General features: G+C 38.7%; 1 protein-coding gene across 1 annotated transcript in view; it reads left to right on the top strand.

Annotated features, from left to right (window-relative positions):
• Window positions 1–22,051, top strand: part of hspg2 (heparan sulfate proteoglycan 2) — a 153,312-nt gene that overhangs the window by 104,830 nt on the left and 26,431 nt on the right. The window contains exons 32-55 of the mRNA XM_023331272.1: window positions 696–763; window positions 1,279–1,343; window positions 1,419–1,559; window positions 1,752–1,943; window positions 2,292–2,330; window positions 3,694–3,945; window positions 4,068–4,118; window positions 4,651–4,734; window positions 5,763–5,855; window positions 5,947–6,039; window positions 6,255–6,485; window positions 6,964–7,077; window positions 7,154–7,281; window positions 8,357–8,443; window positions 8,580–8,638; window positions 8,755–8,916; window positions 10,106–10,216; window positions 10,373–10,473; window positions 11,368–11,548; window positions 17,184–17,243; window positions 19,025–19,147; window positions 19,232–19,384; window positions 19,863–20,023; window positions 20,289–20,366. Of these exons, the coding sequence (XP_023187040.1) occupies window positions 696–763; window positions 1,279–1,343; window positions 1,419–1,559; window positions 1,752–1,943; window positions 2,292–2,330; window positions 3,694–3,945; window positions 4,068–4,118; window positions 4,651–4,734; window positions 5,763–5,855; window positions 5,947–6,039; window positions 6,255–6,485; window positions 6,964–7,077; window positions 7,154–7,281; window positions 8,357–8,443; window positions 8,580–8,638; window positions 8,755–8,916; window positions 10,106–10,216; window positions 10,373–10,473; window positions 11,368–11,548; window positions 17,184–17,243; window positions 19,025–19,147; window positions 19,232–19,384; window positions 19,863–20,023; window positions 20,289–20,366 (2,827 nt within the window). The remainder of the gene's footprint in view (window positions 1–695; window positions 764–1,278; window positions 1,344–1,418; window positions 1,560–1,751; window positions 1,944–2,291; window positions 2,331–3,693; window positions 3,946–4,067; window positions 4,119–4,650; window positions 4,735–5,762; window positions 5,856–5,946; window positions 6,040–6,254; window positions 6,486–6,963; window positions 7,078–7,153; window positions 7,282–8,356; window positions 8,444–8,579; window positions 8,639–8,754; window positions 8,917–10,105; window positions 10,217–10,372; window positions 10,474–11,367; window positions 11,549–17,183; window positions 17,244–19,024; window positions 19,148–19,231; window positions 19,385–19,862; window positions 20,024–20,288; window positions 20,367–22,051) is intronic.

Here is a 22,051-nt window from a genome sequence, read left to right as displayed (position 1 = left end):
CAGAGTACAGGTGAGGTAAGCAAGACTGCAGCGCCGAAAGTAGCAGATTTGGGTTTGCTTTGCTTTGGTTGCAGCGCAAATCTTTGCCTGAGTTCTTGCTACATTTCTTTCCTACCTCACAGTATGATTTTATTTTCAATTGCATTCTCAATATTTTCACCTGCATACTAGCTATACTTACCTCCACTTTGTTTTGTTCTGGTGTCAGTTCTTTACCCATAAAACCTGTAGTTTTATGATAATGGTGATACTTTTCTAACTGTATATGAGTCTTGTCATTTGTGATTCTGTGAAAGGAAAACTTTTTCTGTTTCAGTTGTGCATTTATATGAGAGATGGAATCAACATATGAGACATGTTGAACAGTTTAGCTGCGCCCATGCTTCATCCATCTCCAGGGCTGCTAGCAGTGTCAAATCATCTTTTGTTTCGTTTTGTCTTGAAAGCCTGTTGGAATATGGTGAAAAGACTGTCTATCATTTATTTGGGGTTATTACTTTAAGACTAGTGTAAATTGTAGATCTGTACAAATTAGCAGTAGTTTGAAGGGGTTCTCCCAACAAACTCTGCACTCCAGGACTTTGCTAGGGGTCAGGAACCTACACTTTTTCCAGATTTTGGGCTAATGCTGTTTAACTTCAAACCTGGATCTATTTTATTGGAAATATTTTGTTTAACAGATAATTTTTCTTTAGATGTGCGCCAGGATATATTGGCAACCCGCTGCGGGGACAGGAATGTGTGCCTGACAATGATATCAATGGTAAGCCATTTGCTTTATTCCTGATGTTCTATTTTTATGGCTCTTCTTTTTTTAAAATTAAAATCCATTGCCTCGCAAAGATAATCACAGCAAATTGAAATTTTGAACATTGAACAGCTCAGAGACTTGTTGGAGAACATTAAAGAAGCCCAACAGACAGGATATTGAAAAACTTGTGGAGAAACAGGGTTACACATAGATTAAAATTGCCTAGTCAAAGTCCAGGCCTAAACCCAATTTTTTCTATTCTGCAGACTACAAAATGGAAAAATGTAAATTCATAGCACACTTTTTAGATTTTTATTTCTCTTTCACTGCTTTTGTTGTCCAATAATGCACTGAAATTTGTGGTTTTAAGGTGACTAAATGGTATTTCACATTAACCCCTTAACCGGCGGCGAAAAAGGCAGAGTATTCAAACAGACTAGATTTGTCCCATGGATGGGACACCGCCAGTTAAGGGTTTAACAAAGGTGCTGCATACAATAAACATGTTATTTGCTACCTTGTTACAGGCAACTGTTATAACTGTAACCAAGATGGCAGAGAAAGCTGCTCTGGTGGTGTGTGCCTGTGCAAGGTGATGGAAACATGCAGACTATTTGTTTGGACAAACCTTCTCTTGTCTGACCTTGGCTGATTGTTATTGTTGCAGATGAACGTTGAAGGTCCATCTTGCTCCACCTGTAAAGCGGGAACCTTCCATCTCAACCAGGAAAACAAAGATGGCTGCTTGTCCTGTTTCTGTATGGGTGTCACTCAGCAGTGCACCAGTTCTACATACTACAGAGATGTGGTAAGTTCTTTAACTTGTTTTACAAACCATTTTGAAACAATGCAGGTAAGAATCATCCAGTTTTTCTCAGACTCTGCATGACTTAATTTTAAAGTTCATAACAGTATGCTTGAGAAATATTAGTTTGCCAGAAGAAAGCTTCTTCTTATTGATAAATTTCCATCTGAACTAGCAGACTTCTTGTGTCTGCAGGTCTCTTCTGTCTTTACTCCAAGAAACTTTCAGGGATTTGCTCTAGTAAACCGCCAGAGGACCAGTCGTGTTTCTACTGGTTTCACTGTGGAGATTTCCACCGAAGGCACTCAGCTGTCCTACAGCAACTTTAACTACCTGGGACAGGACCCACACTACTGGCAGCTTCCAGATGTTTACCAAGGAGATAAGGTCAGTAGCCAACAAGAGAAGTTAGATCAGTGAATCAACTAAAGTGAGATGTGCAGATAGCAGCAGTGCTGGTTCATGGGACTGTGCGAAGCATCAGAAACTTGTAGACCAGTTTCTTACCTGCAGCCTTTTTATGTTGCTCCCTTTCCTTGCCTTATGTCTCTGCAAGTCTTGATTATCAAACAGCTTTTTCAATATGTGTGCAGTTTCTTTACCTCCATTTCTTTACCTCCTGCTGTTAAATCTTTGCCAGCCTTATGACAAAATATGTATAAATGGTAACTGCAATAATTATTTATATAACTTTGCTCTCCAATTTTTGTTTGCATTTCCCTCCATTTTCTGTAGAAAGATTCTTACTTTTCTCGTATCAAACGAGCAGATCAGGTATAGTGACCACAATGAATGACGGATTTTTGATCATCAAATCATCTAAAAAGATTAAAAGTCCTTATTATTAACTTTTATGTGCTATCTAATGCATGTCTGTAACTGTGGCTGATGGGTCTGGTATGGTCATGGTTGTTAAATAAAGGTACACAGTGAGTGAGCATGAGGCCAGTGAACCTGCATATTCCATGAATCGCTTTCTGCATCGCATCACATGAGCCATGTAAATAGATTGATCATTAATGGTCCATTTCAGAGATTCATAAAGTTTAACTTTCCCTCAGTAACACTGCCACAACACTAGCAAATACCATGAGCTCAGTGAAACAGACAGTGATCAAGGCCTTCCTTCATCCACATCAATAGAGTGACTCATATTCTCCAGAGGAACAGCTAAGGAAGGATGCTTCTGTTTGGAGCCTAATGGCCGCTGAACGTAAGGCCAAACAAAGACCCAAAAGAGACAGCCAGGTATTTGGTATGAGCTGCGCTGTAGTGTAAACCATCTAACACTTCTAACCAGAATATAGCACCCTCTATACTTATTGACTCCCACAGTTCCAGTGGTTTTAAACTTTTGAATTTTTGTTCTGATGTAGACTTGGGCACGTTTATGGGTGTAACCATTGTCTTGGAGTCACTTCCTGACTTATGAAGATCAACACAGACCTGTTTTCCTTCTATAGCATGTCCTCATGTTTTCCTCACTTTATAAATTAGATAAGAATAAGGGTCCCCTAGTTTCACTTTGCACAATATTTACATTTCAGAGAAATGAGAGGTCATGAGCTAAAAATGTAGAGTTCATGGACTCGGTTCAACCTAAAAAAGTAAAATATTATTTTTTTAATGTTTTTTTTTTTTTAAATATATTGACTTTATGATTTTTTTTGGATTGTCAATAACTGTGGTTTGTCTTATGATGGATCTTCCCTCCCTCCAAATGAAAATACACAAATTAATGGTTGGATTTTTCCTAAATTGTCCTTGTGAGTATAGGATTTTGTGATGAAAGACTAATTATTTAGTATTTTTATGCATCTTTAAAACATACATCTGTGAGTATATAGGGTGCTGTATTTGGCACAGACTGTAGACAGTTTTTAAGTGTTAGTGCATGTGTTTAATGTGATGAGTTGAAGACGTGTTTGATGTTTGCTCTTGGTGTGACCCTGGATAGTTGAGACTTTAGACTTTTTAAGATACTCAAATATCACTGGCTCCTATGACAGCATGCTCACTTAATTCCTCAATTGTGTCACACAGTTGAGGAATAACTAAAACTCTAATCTCCACCTTTTTCCTTCTAACTGTCCCACCATTACCTCTCCACTCTGTTTCTGGTGCCCTGCTTCCTCAGAATGATGTCAAAAAGCTGGATGATGAGGTCTGGGCAATTCTGTCTAACTTCTCCAATGGACAAGCCAGTTTCCCTCCATTTCCCCCCCCTCCTAAATCATCTTCATTTCCCTCCTCCCGGGTCCCGAACTCTTCTTCTCCTCAATGGTCTTTGCATAACCTGAGCCCCTCCTCTCCCGCATCCGGTGTTTCTTCCTCTGTTAGACCAACCCGGCCCCAGTCTTACTCACCAGGCCACGCCCCTCGTCTGCAGGTACACTCTGTCGGAGTCGGCCAGAGTTGTGATGTCAGGGTTTTAAACTTTTGAGTCAGTCGTTGCTATTGGTGACTTTTTGGCTTTTCTTTTTGGGGTCTGGGTCTGCTGTGGGTGACCAGAGCAAGAACACTTTCAGCAAGTCTGCTGGTGCTTCTGGAGGCAGCAGTAAGGTAGACGGTAACAAGAAAGCATGAAATAATTTGCCACCTGTTTCTCACCATTTAAAAAAAAAAAAGTAATACAGTAGATTTTGAATGAAGTCTACTTCACAAACTGACCAGACCAGATTTACTTTGAGTTAACATAATATCACAGAGGAAATCAGTATCAAAGGCCAGACAATTTTTGTAAGTCTGAAAAGACAGACTTTTAATTTTTTGTTTTATGTTTTAAAAAGAGCCAAATCTCACAAATCCATGTAAAGAAATTTGATATAAGGCTACAAAGCTCATTTTTAAATGTCTTTTTTTTTACAGTTTTCAAATTGAACTTGATTTTTAGAAATCTGTAATAACACAAACCAAACTGTAGTTTCTGACTTAAAATAATTTAGGACTTTAACTTTGTCATGTTTGTCAGACTTTCTCTATGCCCTGCTTGCCTACTTTTTTCTGTTTGTCTGCGTGCTTGCAAGTTGCACTCCCTGCCTTTCTGTCTGTGGCTTTTTCTCTAAAGCCGTTTTCTCCATCTTTGGCCTCTCAGTACGCTCTGGTCTACAAAGGTTTCAGCTCGCAGCAAGACGATGTGCTGTACTGGCAGCTCCCTGAGCAGTTCACAGGGGAAAAGGTAACTGGAAATACTTCTGGGCAGGATTCAGCAAAACACTTAGCAGACTTTTTTCTACTCCATTGAGCCATTTCCATTGTCCTTACGTGATTATTTTTGATTTCCTTTACATCTGTCTTGCAAGAAGAGACATTATTTGCAGTCTTAAAATATCAAACATAATTTGTAAAAGATCTGACTGTGAAAATAAGAACTTAATTTAACAGAATCCAGGAGAGTAATAGAACACATTTGTGGACAAGAAAGACACAAAAGTAAATATTATTTACACATATCCAATTGAACAATGGGTATAATAGTAACTGGTAGGACTATGCTGATTATAACAGCGTTCCTGTCCAATTGATGAAACTATTTTTCTGCTCTCCATATACTTTGGGGAAACAGTAAAGAAAGGAAAAATATTCTATATCTAGACATCGTTCCCCATTCAGTTATCCACTTTCTAACTATTAGAAATATCCAAATTAAATCACCCTGCACATTGTCCTTGTTTATAAATATTATTCACATACAGTAGCTACCATATGATTGTCTTTTTCTCTTCATCTACAATTAATTTCTATTTGCACAATTGACAGTTTCCAGTTTTCCATCCATCCATCCATCCATCCATCCATCCATCCATCCATCCATCCATCCCACTCTCTTCCTTTAAGTCAATGTCCATATTTAAATATTTAAATGCTGAGTACTGTAAAAATATCTTGTCTACTTATACCAAGAGCTTAAAAGGGATGGCATTTTTAACTTTGCTATTATAAAAACGTGCAATATATACACATGAAACTATAAGATATTTTATAAAATGTTATGATTTCTTTATAAGAATAGTATGAATATCATATGAGTTACTTGCTTATGTTTTTTCCTGTGGTTTACATTATTTTTTGTTTTGTGTTGAATCACACTGAATATTTTAGAAGAGATTTTCCTCTTCATGTGTCACTATGTACATTGCTGTTGCTGAAACAACCATGCTGCATTATTTTAACAAACTAACTCATCAATTGGTTTCAATGCTTCAGGTGGGTTCTTATGGTGGCAAACTGAAATACACCATAACCTATGTGACCGGTTCCAGAGGAACAGAACTCGAAGATGCTGACGTTCAGATCATTGTGAGTATGCCTTGCAGCTGGTGGGCTGGTTTCCAATCACAACTCCCAACATTTGCTGGATTTACTCATCCACCCTTGTTGTCCGTCATAGGGTAATGACATCACACTGGTAGCCCGTCAGGCATGGCAGAGGATCCAGCCGGGCGGCAGAGAGAGAAAACAGTTCGAGATCATCTTTAGGGAGGCGAGTACATCCTTACCTCACCCAAACTACAGTAAAAACATTATTAAATATATTTCACTACAACATATTGTAGAATTATTACATGTGTTTTTAGAGATGAGTCTGCTAAACCTAAATTGGAGAACTGAAATGTTTTATGAGCACATTTCAATCATCAAAGATCTGTCCTAAATGTGTTGGCATGATGCTGATTGAGATTTTTTTCTGTTTCATAGGAACACTGGCGTAGACCTGATGGCATGCCTGCCACCAGAGAGCACCTGATGATGGTTCTGGCTGATCTGGATGATATCCTGATCCGAGCTTCCTACTCCACTGATATGCGCTCGTCCAGCATCTCTGACGTCAGTATGGAGGTGGCTGTGCCCAACTACAGTGGCTTGGCACAGGCCTTTGAGGTGGAGCAGTGTCGCTGCCCGCCTGGCTACCAAGGACTTTCCTGCCAGGTATATGTAGATATATTCTGTATAAAAAAGAAAGTATAATGAAACCTCTTCACCATTTTGCCTAAATCAAATGGATACAGTAGAATACTGTACTGCAGAAACACAAGATCTTAGCAAGTATTTTTATCTAGTCTGTAGTGCAAATATCTTAGCGTTAACTTTCCAGCAAGGTAGAAGTTTGTTTTAAGTCAGAAATACCTTAATATTGATGGAAAAGAACTAGTTCCACTGCCAGATTGTTACACTTGTAACATGGAAAAAGTCTTGTTATAAGTTTAAAAAATAACTAGTTCTTTTTTATTAATATTAAGGGATTATTGACTTAAAATAAGCTCCAATATATTGCTGAAAAGTAATGTGTAAGTTAGTTTTGTTTAGCTTCAAATGTACTAAGATATTTCCATTAAAAAGTTAAGACTTTGTGTTTTGCAGTTTGTTCTCTTTAGTTTAAAAAAAAACAACTCCATTCCTCTTCCAGGATTGTGCACCTGGCTACACCCGTACTGGAGGAGGTTTGTACTTGGGTCACTGTGAGCCCTGTGATTGCAATGGCCACTCTGACTCCTGCCACCCGGAAACTGGCACCTGCACAGTATGGAGCACAAGTTTATCATGTGACTAATATCAGTTTCTAGATTTCTCTGTTAACACAGTGGGCTTCTTTGCAGAGCTGCCTGCACAACACACAGGGAGATTTCTGTGAGCAGTGCGCCCCTGGCTTCTTTGGCGACCCGACTGCTGGCACCCCGGAAGACTGCCAGAGATGTGGCTGCCCTCACACTGACCCAGACAACCAGTAAGTGCTTGCACACATACCAAGAGCTCTTATTTCAGCTCCATTTATAGCAGCAGACTGATCTGTGTCCAGCTCCTCTGTTTACAGAAAATTGGTTCAGCTTCTAGGCTTCTGATTCAACACCAGCAGATTTATCAAAGCAACTTGCATGTAACTGACTTCACACTTGCTGTTAGGATTAGATTGTATGCTGGGATTTCCCAAGTCCAGTTACTGTAAGGCTTTGATGTTTATATTCTGAGTGGATAAGAGGCCTTGTTATATGTCTTAGAGGGAAGTTGCTGTTAGACTGAGCAAAACGAAGATCAAAGGGTTCAAGTTCACATTTCAAATTGCCCACATCTTATGTTTCCAATTAGCTAGCATTAACCACAGAGGAAGTAGTACTTTACCTTAACTCTAAGATCTCCAAAGGGCTTCCGACATTATTAGTTCTTGCACAAATCAACTGGTTTTTGGTATTTAAGTCCTCTATAATATAAATTTACAGACAATTGGGTTAGGGTTAACATTTCAAGTTTCACCTGCAACTTAAGCTAAATAGGACTCCCACTGTTGTGACTTTCAGTGTGCCACCCCAAGATTTTTCTTTTTTTTGCTTTGAACAATTTCACTGTGCATTCTTCTTGTTCCACAAAAGACAAAAACAATGTTGCAACTACAAATCGCCTCAAAAATGATCAGAGTAAAAAGAACACAATGACAATAACAAAAAGCAAAACAAACAAGACAACATTGTATACTGTATGCAACAAAATATCTACTACATGAGGCACAATCCCAAAGTACAATGTTTAAACATTTTTAACAACCCTATATTTGATCCCAATATGTAACCCCAAGATAATAAATGGCTCTTTTCATCCGTTGGATATTTTTCTGGCAGTACCCCTGATTCATGGTGCATTAATTGACCAGAAAAAAAGATCTGTTGTTTGAGTTTGCTACACTGCTCAAGGCTGAACAAACAGATAGTGATCACCAACTGATGTTTTCTGTTTGTGCATCTATATATTTTGCCTAGACACATTATTTTTTAGTGGATTTTAAACTTTGTGTGTAACTTGTGTGACAGATTCTCTCCTACATGCGAGAGCCTTGGTAATGGAGACTATCAGTGCACTTCCTGCCAGCCTGGCTATACTGGAAAGTACTGTGAACGGTGAGGCGGTTGTTCTTTCTGTCATGGAGAAAATTCAATGTTTTAATATTTCTAATATCGTTTCAATGAAAGCAGGGGGTTTTGTGCCAAAGAAATCCATGGCATAAGTAAAAACTGTTTTTTTCATCCTTAATAGTTGTGCTGCAGGATATGTTGGCAACCCACAGGACAGAAATAAGTGTCGCCCAAATGACGGTAATGCAAAATGCTGACATTCACTTGAAAAAACCCTGTGTGGTGAAGTTAGAAAAATAGTGGCTATTAAAGGATTTTTTTTTTTTAATGTGTGCTGTTACTGCTGAATTTTACAGCAGCCCACCTGGAGGTGAAAGTGTATCCGGAGCGGTTTGTAGCCACACCTGGCAGCTCTGTCACACTGCGCTGTCAGGTCTCTGGATTCCCTCCACACTACTTCTTCTGGTCCAGACAAGATGGACGGCCCATCTCCAGCAGCGCTGACAGACGCAGACAAGGTGCGGGAGGGCAGCTTTGAAACAGACTCCATATCAACTTTCACTTTAGTTTGTCATAAGGCAGGGGTGCTGAAATAATGGTGCATGGCTCCAAACTGCAGTTCAACAGTGGTCTAAATTTGGCTCTCCAGCAAAAGTAGCTGATGTAGATGGACCCTTTCATAATGTTTTAGGCTTTTTAAAAAAAAATTATTTAATATATTTATTGTTTTCAACAAATTAACAAGACTGCAGGACAGTTATCAAAATACAATGATATCCGGATCATCGATCAGACCACGATGACCAGTTGGCGTGGGTTGACGCTGGCATTGGGATCTTCTATATTGTCATCATCAGTGAGTGAGTCCAAACAAGATTGCAGTTACAAATAAATTCCAGAATATGACTGTCCAACTGTCATTTATGTAACCAGAAAATAAGCAACAAAAAAAAGTGATAACCCAACCCACCCCAGGTTATGTTTTAGGCTTTTTAAAGATAAATGTGTGTATTTTTAAATGGAAAGCATTCAGTACAGCACATAATATTTGCTTTTATTAGCCATGCTTTTCATGCTTTTAAACATGTCAAATTTTTTTTGTTGTTGCTGGGAAAGGCCTGAAAATGTTTCACAGATGAACAAAATAGAAAAAATTCGACCCAAAAAGTTAGGAAGATGTTATTTATTTATATGCAATTTTGGGAATTGGTGCAAAATGTTTGGATACCACTGAACTGGAAATAGATTGTTACAGTATGATAAATCTGGAGAAAATTACATGGTTTTACAGTATGATCGTGTCTACAACATTTCTTATTTGTTATTTTTAAAACAGCTTGGGTGAAATGTGTTGTTCTTGATGGATGCCAAAACTGTACAAGCTTTGACATCCATCACTTAACTGTTGGTAAGTGTCGTACACTTACCAACAGTGTACAGCAACATGTGCAGGAGAGGCAGAACTGCACTACTCTATGAATTCATGGAGCCAGTGCAAACTGTCATCCCTCCTTCTCTTTCAAAGGCAGTTCTATAAATGACTTTTTAATTTAGGCACAGCTAAGCAGAAAGTGTTACCAGTTTGAAACCTCTGTATACCTTTATACCAGTTTAAGCCCCTTCCTAGTTTGGCACATTTTGTTAGTTGCAAAATTAAAGTCCTTGTGATGAAAACTTTAACAGTACCCTACTTATTTCTGTGCACAGGAGCGGAGCTGTACTTCTCCAGCGTCCAGCCGATTGACGCTGGCATCTACATCTGCACCTGCCAAGACCAGCGTGGCTCCAACAGGAGCCATGCTGAGATTATTGTCGCAGGTGCCACTTTAATTTGAACAATTTGCAGTTCATTTAATTAACCGTCAAAGAAATCAGCAACATTGTCATGCAAACAATGTCCTTTTAACACAGAACCTTTGGACTGAGTGTTCTTTTATTTTCTGAACAATGATTGTAACTTGTGTATTCCTTTAGGTGGCCCAACTAAACCCATAGAGGTTACAGTTGAGGAACCTAAATCTCAGACCGTGAGGGTCGGCTCCACTGTCAACTTCATTTGTACTGCAAGGAGCAAGGTAACTCTGCTGTCTGGATATTAATGTTTGTGAGTTTCTCCAACTTTTAAACAAAGGCTTTAGGAGGTAGTGAATTTGCAATATTTACACACAGCCTGCTCATCGGATAAGTCATAGGTTTACATTTTATATGACATAAAACCTTAGCTGTGAGAGACTCGCCTGTCTTCAAAATGATAAATGACATAGTTAAATCCTGGAAGATGAACAGAGAAAAGTTTTTGATAAGTTCAGACTTGCCAGTGATGAAGTTTTAAGGTTATTCTTGAAAAGGTGAAAGCAATTTATTATACAGAGTAATATATTTCAGGCATTATCTCTATATGTGTTGATTTTAATGATCACGCCTTACAGCTAATCAAAAGTCACAGTTTTAGCTACACAGAGAATTTAAATATTTCATAACACCAATAAATATATTCTTAATAAGTACATGCTATGCAATGATGCACACAACCATAGGAAAGGCAACTACCTTAAAAGTTGTCCATCAGACTCTTCCCACTAAGGGTTACGTGCATATACTATACTATCATATATATACTTTTCAGTAGACTGATATTTCTGCAACTAATCTTTAACTAAACCTTCATTTTTATTGGAGTTTGTTTTGGATTGAATTAGTAAAAACAAAACAAAAAACATTTTAATGGTATTCTAATTTACTGAGTTGCAGCTGTTCTTTCTTTTACAATTAAAACAAACCTGTAAACAGCCACTGACCTCTGAGCATGACAAATGAAAATGTTTAATTTGTTTTTTAAAGAAAAATAAAAATCTGGTATCAACACAACTGGCGAGGGACACTTAGATGCCTTTGTTTGTCCGTCAGTCTTTTGAGACATCATCCTCCTTCCTGTGATGTCCGTGTCTTCTCTGGTCTCCCCTTCGCAGTCACCGGCCTACACACTGGTGTGGACCAGGAAAGGCAACAGGAAGCTTCCCAACCGCGCCACAGACTTCAATGGCATCCTGACGATTCAGAACGTCCAGCCTGAGGATGCGGGCATCTACGTTTGCACGGGTTCCAACATGTTTGCCATGGATGAAAGTAGTGCCACCCTCTACGTGCCAGGTTTGTGATCCTTCGGCATGGCATTCCACTTCCCATCATCCTCATCCCTGCTTCTGCACCCCAGCTTTGACTCCTATAGTGTCTCTCACTAATATAACCCCCCTCTCTTCTGCTTGGAATGATGCATGCACGGCTGTTTTAGTGTGCTTTGTTATTGTGTGACATCAGTGCTGATTACTGGGTTAACAGCACATTAAGCTTGGAAGTCTAACTCCTATCGCTTCTGCTGTCAGCATATATGTGCCATGTTTTACTAGCAAACTGCCAGTCCAGTTATGTTCACTGGCATGTTATTATTCTAGCTTCTTCACATGTACAGGTAAAAGCCAGTAAATTAGAATATTTTGAAAAACTTGATTTATTTCAGTAATTGCATTCAAAAGGTGTAACTTGTACATCATATTTATTCATTGCACACAGACTGATGCATTCAAATGTTTATTTCATTTAATTTTGATGATTTGAAGTGGCAACAAATGAAAATCCAAAATTCCGTGTGTCACAAAATTAGAATATTGTGTAAGGGTTAAATTTTGAAGACACCTGGTGCCACAAACTAATCAGCTGATTAACTCAAAACACCTGCAAAGGGCTTTAAATGGTCTCTCAGTCCAGTTCTGATGCCTGCACAAACATGGGGAAGACTTCAGATTTGACAGCTGTCCAAAAGGCGACCATCGACACATTACACAAGGAGGGAAAGACACAAAAGGTTATTGCTGAAGAGGCTGGCTGTTCTCAGAGCTCTGTGTCCAAACACATTAATAGAGAGGCAAAGGGAAGGAAAAACTGTGGTCAGAAAAAGTGTACGAGCGATAGGGATCACCGCGCCCTAGTCAAGATTGTGAAAAAAAAACCATTCAAAAATGTGGGGGAGATTCACAAGGAGTGGACAGCTGCTGGAGTCAGTGCTTCAAGATCCACCACCAAGAGACGCTTGAAAGACATGGGTTTCAACTGCCGCATACCTCGTGTCAAGCCACTGTTGGCCAAGAAACAGCGCGAAAAGCGTCTCACCTGGGTCATGTTTTCTGACGAAAGCAAATTTTGCATTTCCTTTGGAAATCGAGGTCCCAGAGTCTGGAGGAAGACAGGAGAGGCACAGGATCCATGTTGCCTGAAGTCTAGTGTAAAGTTTCCACCATCAGTGATGGTTTGGGGTGCCATGTCATCTGCTGGTGTCGGTCCACTCTGTTTCCTGAGATCCAGGGTCAACGCAGCCGTCTACCAGCAAGTTTTAGAGCACTTCATGCTTCCTGCTGCTGACCTGCTCTATGGAGATGGAGATTTCAGGTTCCAACAGGACTTGGCGCCTGCACACAGCGCAAAATCTACCCGTGCCTGGTTTACGGACCATGGTATTTCTGTTCTAAATTGGCCAGCCAACTCCCCTGACCTTAGCCCCATAGAAAATCTGTGGGGTATTGTGAAAAGGAAGATGCAGAATGCCAGACCCAAAAACGCAGAAGAGTTGAAGGCCACTATCAGAGCAACCTGGGCTCTCATAACACCTGAGCAGTGCCAGAAACTCATCGACTCCATGCCACGCCGCATTAATGCAGTAATTGAGGCAAAAGGAGCTCCAACCAAGTATTGAGTATTGTACATGCTCATATTTTTCATTTTCATACTTTTCAGTTGGCCAACATTTCTAAAAAATCCCTTTTTTGTATTAGCCTTAAGTAATATTCTAATTTTGTGACACACGGAATTTTGGATTTTCATTTGTTGCCACTTCAAATCATCAAAATTAAATGAAAAAAACATTTGAATGCATCAGTCTGTGTGCAATGAATAAATATGATGTACAAGTTACACCTTTTGAATGCAATTACTGAAATAAATCAAGTTTTTCAAAATATTCTAATTTACTGGCTTTTACCTGTATGTCTTATATGACCTGAGTTTCCTGGACTGCATAAAGAATACAGCTTGTGGGTTTAGGCAATGTTCACACAGCAGGTCTTGATGCTCAATTCCGATTTTTTGCTGAATTCAGATTTTTTCTATTTTGCCATGTCATTTATACTGCTAATTAAATGTGACCGCAACAAGACTACTGTGTGAACGGGTCACGACCCCAACGTGACTCTCATGCACAGAAGAAGAACGTTTATGTCAGACATTACGGAAGTAGCAATGGATGGAGCCGTTTATGGATCACTTTTAATCCATAAATGAGAGCCAGCAGCATCGTCACAAGATCATAACAACATGAATGAAGCCAATGAAAAAAGCACAACTAATAGAAATGACCTTATGTGGAGTATTCACTGGAATTTCTGTGGACAAGTCTGTTTTGATGTGTAGTCAGAACCAGAGGGGTGAGATTGTGATGCGATTCACTTTAAGGACACAGACTTGTGTCTCACATCAATTACATAAATGCCGGATAAAATGCGACATGACCGTTCAGACTGCAAAAGCTTTGAAAATAATCTGGTGCCTACCCAAATTAGAACCACATATGTAAGTGGCACAGATTGGATTTTTTTGGGGGGGTGAAAAGATCCAAACTGCATATAGGTCCCATTTAGGCAAAAAAGGCGGATTTGTGTGGCTTAGCCTGCTGTATGAACGCAGTCTTAGGGAACAATTAAAATATATAATGTGCTACATTTCTGCAACATTTGTGGTCAAATACAAAGTACCCTCAAACAACAAAACAATAGAACAAACCTCCTGGATATCAGCTTTGTAAGTAACGCTTTCTGCCAACTCTATGCTGGGAGCTACGGCGGATTTTTATTTTTCACTTGGGTTGAATTAATCGGTGGTGGTTCGGTCACTTCTTCGTCGCTGATGGATCTTTGCCTTGGTGATTCTGTGCCAGTTGCTGGATTCTTGGGTATGTTTTTAATCCTGGGCTCCTCTTGCCTGAGTGGGGTGTTCCACGATGGGATGAAATGCAAATGCCACGATAGGATAAGTAACTGTGCACCTGGGACTTCTTCAGTTCACCTGCAATAAGACGGGAATCAGAAGAAACATGTGCGCTTTCTTGTTTTATTTCTTATAGTTTTGTTATTTACAGTATTCTTTTTACGCTCAAACGCCTGTTTGTAACTTGTTATTTTTACCTGAAAATGAATGTCAATAAACATGTTGGTGCTATTAGGCAGAAAGTTGTTATACTGCTGCGATGCATTGCCCTGAGAAATTATTTGTAGCCTTTGATTTTTGTCACTTTACAGCCACAAACTTCAAAGTATATTAATGGTATTTTATTTAACAGGCCAACCAATTAATTTCCAGGTAGAGCATTTTGAAAACAATGTATGATTTTCGTTTCCACCTCACTGAAAAACGCTACATTGTGTTGGTCAGGCACATAAAATTCAAATAAAATGGATTGATATTTGTGGTTTTAATTCTAAGAAAGTGTATGAGTTTTAAAGGTATTAATATTTTTTCAAGGCACTTTCACTTTCAAGTCAGTTCTGTTTATACAATGTTTCTTTTCAAGATTCAATGTTAAAAGCTAAAATATCACTTTAGATACAAAAAGTGGATAAAAGTATTTTAATCTGTATTATGTTAATATTCAGCCGGAGTTGTGTTTTTTTTTTATCTACAACATGTTTAGTTTTAAGGAACTGAAATCATAATCTGATAATCTATCATTTTCTTTGCTTTTAGTTATTTTATGTTAAGAGATTGTCTGTGTACATGCACTTACCTTTTATGCTCTGTGTTTACATTAAGTTCATTTGTAAGAAAATATTTCATGAGAAATATCATGCATCATATTCTTAACCGCACGTCACATTGTTAAACTAGGCATTTTTTATGTATTCAATCCCATTGATTTATATAATAGCAGATATGTTTCTGTTAAAATTACAAAAATGAAATGTACACATCATTTTTTAGTGTATTTATCTTAACTGTGAAACCATTTTGTGATAAAGAAGCAATGGATTAAAAATATAACAGACTAAAATGAATTGTGAATTGGCCTGTGTCATCTTTAACAGTTTTTTTGGGAAAACCACAAGCTGTATGTCTTGGTTTTAGTCGCTGAGATGAAAGGAATTTTTTATTGTTTACTACTGCTTTTTCCTACTAACCTGCATGACTAATATGAAGCTGTTCTTCTTTTGTTGCTACACAGTTTCCACAGCAAGTATATGTGTGTATGTTTTTGCATTTTGTTGTAAAGCAAACTGACACATTTTTATTGGGTAAAAATGTTTTATGCTTAAATATTTTGTCTATAATCTAATCATGTCTTCAATACACTAATTCTGATATTTGCCAGTTAAACATGAGCTCTAAACCCATCAAACTAGGTTTGACGGGCATCACTCTGAACGCATTATATCGACAAGATGAATAGGTACTTATATACCACAAACAGGTCTTAATTAGAGTCCAGAGTGGTTGAAAATTATGATTTCTCTCAAGTTTTGCAGAATGTTTGAATCAAATAAGACACAACTACATGCTGTTCAGTTTAATCCAAATCAAATAATTTGATTACACCGAGAGCCAAGCTCATCACATCATTTCGGGAGCACATTCTACATGGAATAAAAACAAAGACTGATCAGATTTAATTCCACAAATAGGTCTATCAATTGGCTACTTGCTATTTTTATCTGTCCAGCAACTCCAACACAGTTAAACACAAAATGACTGAGCTAGGCATACTTTCTATAAAAAAATAAATAGAGAGACATAGAGCTAATGGCAGAAATAGTTCTGCCAATGACTTTATTAAGGTAAAAAAAAGCACAGTTTAATGCAGAAAGAATGGAGCAGGTGTCCTTTCGGTGAGTAGAAGAAAAGCAGAAGAAGGATTTAAAAGACTACTCCAAGGTAATGACAGCAATTGGTCCATCAATAATTGTTCAAATGTGACAAGAAGTTTAACACAGAAATCCTGAGCCAGGTCTACTTTCTACATAAAAGAGAGGAAATGAAAGGTTAGTGACAGCATTAGCTCCATCTATGTCTCTGTTAAGGGAAAAAGATGTAACAAAAAATTACCATGCCACAGAAGCACTGAGCCAAGTGAACTATTTCTGGGGAAGAAAAACAGAGAGTAGGCATAGTAATGACCGTAACTGCTTAATTAATGGCTTGAGCTTTGCAAGAGACACAGATAAGCCAGGAAAACTATGCTAGGAGTACTTTCCATGGTAAACCCCCGCCCAAAAAACAGGACTACACAAAAACAAAAGTAATGGCAGCTATATTTTCATCAATAACTTCACTTAGAAGCCACTCATGGCTGAATGTTGAAACCCTGCTCAAAAATCCATAAAACTAATGGGAGCAATAATGTCAATGACTTTTTATAGGAACAAAACAACTGAACACAGAAGTACTGACCCAAAGATTTGTCACATGAATAAAAACATCAGAAACAAAAGAAATAACTAATATCAATAAGTGTAAAATGGCTGTTGCTAATAGTCTTAAAACACTTGAATCAAAGCTGTGCCAAAGGTTCATGATTTAAGCGTGTTTTAACATGTGTGTGGTGTTTTACTGGGCCCAACTCAACATAAATCACAGCAGCCCATGTGTGGAGAAGGATGTACAGTAAACTGGAGGAACAGTAAACGGCTGTTGATTTGAAGAGCTGATCTGTCAGTTTACTTGTCCCCCTCCCTCCCTCCGTCTCCAGAGGCCTCACAGACTCAGATGTTTTACACAGCCTATGAAATGTTTGAAGGACACAGAAAGCGTAAGTCTGCGATGTTTCCTCACTGGTCGGACCCAACTCTCCCTCTATTTGTCGTGCATGCTCTCATCTTCCACAGCATGGAGACGTGTGTGGCCTGCTGATGCCCATGTACAATCAGCTGATCTTGAGGTCCATAAACCAGATGAAACTGTGCTCAAGTCTGGAGCTCCCATGTTGTCCAATATGCCAGTCTGTAACTCATTAAAATTAACTTTTGTGGTTATGTAGAGTCAAACCTAATTGTACATGAGCATTACTTGTCACCATCTACTTCTTTGGGTTCATTGTGGTCCGTCACTGCAGGAAAAAGTGCATGTTCATTTTTATGGGCATTTCCTCATGAATGTCAACTCTATTTTCCATCTTTCTGAAAGATCACATTGGGCTATTTTGGGGGGAACTGTCAAATTTTATGGGCTCTTGGACTTTTTTTTCCAAATAAAATGACATTTCTTGATCTTTGACTCCTCTCTTTGCATCACCTCCTATCTTTCAAGGAAACATGCTGTCCTCTGGGCTTCAAACATCATAACTGTGCTCAATACATCCCATTGCAGTTTCTTTGCATCATTCTTGAATGTGTTTTTCAGACTGGTCTTCACACTTTCATTTATGGAAAAAAGTACCTTAAATAACTCACCTTAAGCATTTTAAATGCTTAAATAAATAATTATGTATCCTGATGGTAAACAGTAGTAAAAGCATGAAACAGTAAATTGCACCAAGCAGAAGAACCATGAGAGTGCCACACAGGCTTAGTTTATTTCGTATCAAAGACAAGACTTTGAATTTTTTTCATAATTAGTCACAAACCTTACCTTCAGTTCGACAGGTAAATTTAAATTTGCCCTGCTCTTTAATTTCTGATGTAATATGTTCCATTATTTAAACCCTGCTAGGTAATCGGGTAGCTATAGCTTACTAACTTGCTATTTTTATTTTAGAATACATCCCTCTTCACCTTTATTAGCATTCCTGGTAAAGATTTGTAGAAATATATTTGTTAAATTATTCCTTTAAGAAGAAATAACAATTTACTTTAGGTTTACAAGAGTTTCTAGGAACTTCTAATTGATGTAGACTTTCTGTTCCCTTGTGGTGTAATTACTGCAAGTCCCAGTTTCTTTTAGCTAGGCAGAACAATGATCCATGTTGATTTTGTCACCTCTCATAATCAAGTGGATTGTTAAAGCATCTCCAGAATATCAGAATAGTAATTAAAGTAAGATCCAGAGTTTTAATGTTACAATATTACATCAGGAACAATGAAGATTTTCCTATTGTCCATAGCTTCTTATTCCCTACAGAGATAGAAACTAAAACGTTGCTTTCAATCTGGATTTCTCTTGCCATCAGGGTCAAACAATCAAAGCTTCACAGAGACTTTGACAGGTTTTCAGCCTGCTTAGACAGCTCCCTCTGAACTGAAAGAGGTTTTTATTAAGCTCTGTCCACGCCAAATATTGAAGTGGACAGAAGCGAGCCAAGCTCTTGCAGAGAGAAATATGCCAAGAAGCAATGCCAATGAGTGCCTCACACATCTGTTTTGTCTACAGAAAGATTCTCTCAGACTGCCATCTTTAAGGGTGGGAGTCACAGCTCTGTCTTTCTGAAAAATCACATCCCAAAGCTCAAAGTAACTTCCAACTTAACAGGATTCCCCTGTCCCTACTGTTCAACTTTACTGCTACCCTGAAACCAGTCTGTATTATCAGGATTTACTTCCAGTTAACATGTCTCTGCATCAGAGCTATGTTTCATTGCCTCATATCCTTCTGTAGCTGCGGAGGGGGCCCAACCCATAGCAACCATCACCCCCTCGGTACTAAACGTCCGACAGGGTCAACGGGCAGAACTTCGCTGCACCGTGACTGGAAACCCAACACCAGCTATAGAATGGATCGGTAAGACCAGTTTGGGGATGGTTTGGATGTTGATTCTTCTTTTTCTCTAGGGAAAGACAGTATTTGATTATTAAATCTTTACAGGTGGTCCAGGATACAGGCTGAGTCCAAGAGCTGTGATAAGAAACGGCATCCTCACAATCCCAGCTGCAGATCCGGCTGATGAAGGGGAGTACACCTGCAAAGCCCTGAACACTCATGGCGAACACACAGCACGGGCCTCCCTCCATGTCCAAAGTATGCTCAGAGTTTGTCAGTGAGATGAATTGTGTAATGTGAACATCTACTTACCCCAGATTTTCAGTTGGATTTAGATCAGAACTTTGACTAGACCATTCTAATACATAATATATGTCTATTACATGCCTATACTGGAAGCCTTCTTGCAGTTGTGCAAATTAAAATGATTGGCTGGTGGGATATTATTTCCTTGCACTGATCCAGACTTTTTCAAGTTATCGCTGACTGACTAAAGTCGTCAGAGCAAATTCATGCTTTTGTAACAACACGTTTCAGACTTTAAATGATTATTTTTTTAAAGTAAACATTGTGTAATTTCTCTTCCACTTTACTATAATGCTGCTTTGTGTAGTTCTACAACTTAAATGTCCATTATTGATGCTTTTGTAAGGCACTTTTTGTAGAAATGTCCAGATATTTTCTAAAAGACAAAAAAAAAACATATTCTGTGATGATTGTTGTGGCTGTCATTTAGGAAACACCCTCAGTGGTATTGGCACTCAGCCCCAAGTCCAAGTCAGTCCTCAAAGTGTCGACATCCGTGAAGGGGAACCGTTGAGGTTGTACTGCAGGGCAACAGGTTCGCCCACCCCAAAGCTCACCTGGCTGAAAAATGGAGGACAGCTCCCCCCAGAGGTGAGACATCTGGTGCCGACTGTGGACAATAAAATCTAGAACCATAATCAAAGCTTGAATGTTGTCCCAATGGAGTAAAGTGCTTGTAAAATGTAATGTTTCTGCATTTACATTCACCTGTGCTGTATCTCCACTTACACCTCAGGGTTTGTCCAGTGCCGATGGTATTTCATCCGACTCTTCAGCATGTTGACCACTGACCTTTATTTTCCCCTCCCTCCCTTCTTGTTTGCCCCCCTCCTGCCCTGTTCTGCCATTTGCTCAGGCCATTCCCTCTCACGGTTTCCATCAGTTTAAAAGCAACAGTCTCGATGTGTTACACAGACGTATTGAGGAGCTGCAGGTCTGTCCATCTGTCAACATGTCTGTCCCCGTCTCATAGTTCAACTCCAGTGTCTCCCACTGACCTCGTCCTCACATCACGTCAACTAAGTGCATGACCATGTCCTTGATTCACGCTCTGTAAATTTGTGGTAATGTCCCACAGCTGCTCACGTTCAGTCCATGTGTAGCTGGTGTCAAACATTTAAACCAACAAGCTGGGTCTGTTGAACGTCCCGCATGCAGTCCCTGTTTCTGTGTAGCGTTTTATTCATATAGGTGTTTCACAGTGTCTCGTTTTGTGCTGTCCTCATGAAATCATCCCTGACATTGGGCTTCCAGCTCCCAAATAAACCCCATCATTCCACTAAATGTATTAATGGCACTAAGTATGCAGATAGGAAGTTTAGGTATAGAGCCTACGAAGGTTTTCAGAATATTTTGAAACGTGACAGCCACAAACTTCATTGTATTTTTCTTTTTAATATTTAACTCAATAGACCAGCCCAAGTCACATCCCATTGCAGCTTTAGCTGGATGTTTATGATTGATTATCTATTAGAACAGGAATCCAAAACTTTTACATCCTAAGGAGACATTTTGCTCTTAAGCCAGCCAAAAAAAGCTTTGTCACATGACTTTTTGTAGAAAGAAAACTTTTTAGCTATTATCTAATTTAAGAAATCTCTTCTAATTTTCAGAGAACCAATGTTTTTTTTTCTTTTTTAGGATTTAAATTAAAGATAAACATAAAAGAGGATGGACATTTCTTTAAAGGGGCAATATTATGTAAAATTGACTTTTTTGAGATTTAGATTATGTCACAGTCTTATTCCCTCAAAAACATATCTGGAGTGTTGCTTTGATTCTTTCACGCATGTTTGAAAAATCCTTTAATCTCCTATGGCAACCAATCAGCTGTGCAACATCATAGTTCCTCCTCAGAGCTGCAGTTTCAAAGCTTCTGAGCTTCCCCCTCACAGAGGAGTCCTCCCTTGTGACTCCCCCACTCAGCTCCTTTAGACTAGCCAACAGAAATAAGCAAACACCTGGTGGAGCTGTGCATCTAGTGAAATCATGTTTTTCTTCTCAGTGCAACGCTGATTAAAATCGTTGCTAAAGGGTTAAAAGAGGAGCAATGTTGTGATAACTTCCTGAAGCCAGAGTTTCAGAAAGAGCAGGAGTTGCTTAAAGAGACAGATGCCCAATTTCCAGGCATTAAATTACAATGTCAAATTACTTTTAAGACATATTTGCATTGTTATCACTATTGAAGTTAGCGTAGTTACTTCATTGTGCTATAAAATGCAACTATATGCCTGAAAAATACATAATGTTGCCACTTTGAAAAGGCACATAGATTGCTTCCAAGGAAACAGAACTAAGGACATGTTACTAGTACTTTTAGTATCATTTTAAAATTGAACAACTTTTAAAAATCTGCATTTGTTATTACATTTGTAATTAAAAACATCAACTGGTTCCATTTAATTTTTATCCAAAGTTATTAAGAGCTGTTGTGGGATGTCTGAAGATGCCTGCACTAGGAGATAAAACTCTGCCCTGTCTTTTTTCTAGAGACATGCAAATCAGGTTTGCTACCATGATGCTGCTACAACCTGCAGTGTTAGTTTTACACAACTCATAATATTTTGTATAGGCAAACAAAAGTCAGTTCTGGTCTTGTTTGACATTAAAGCAGCGTCT

Source organism: Xiphophorus maculatus, chromosome 1 (assembly GCF_002775205.1).
Source record: "Xiphophorus maculatus strain JP 163 A chromosome 1, X_maculatus-5.0-male, whole genome shotgun sequence".
Lineage (NCBI taxonomy): Eukaryota > Metazoa > Chordata > Actinopteri > Cyprinodontiformes > Poeciliidae > Xiphophorus > Xiphophorus maculatus.
This window is presented reverse-complemented; position numbering and strand designations above follow the sequence as displayed.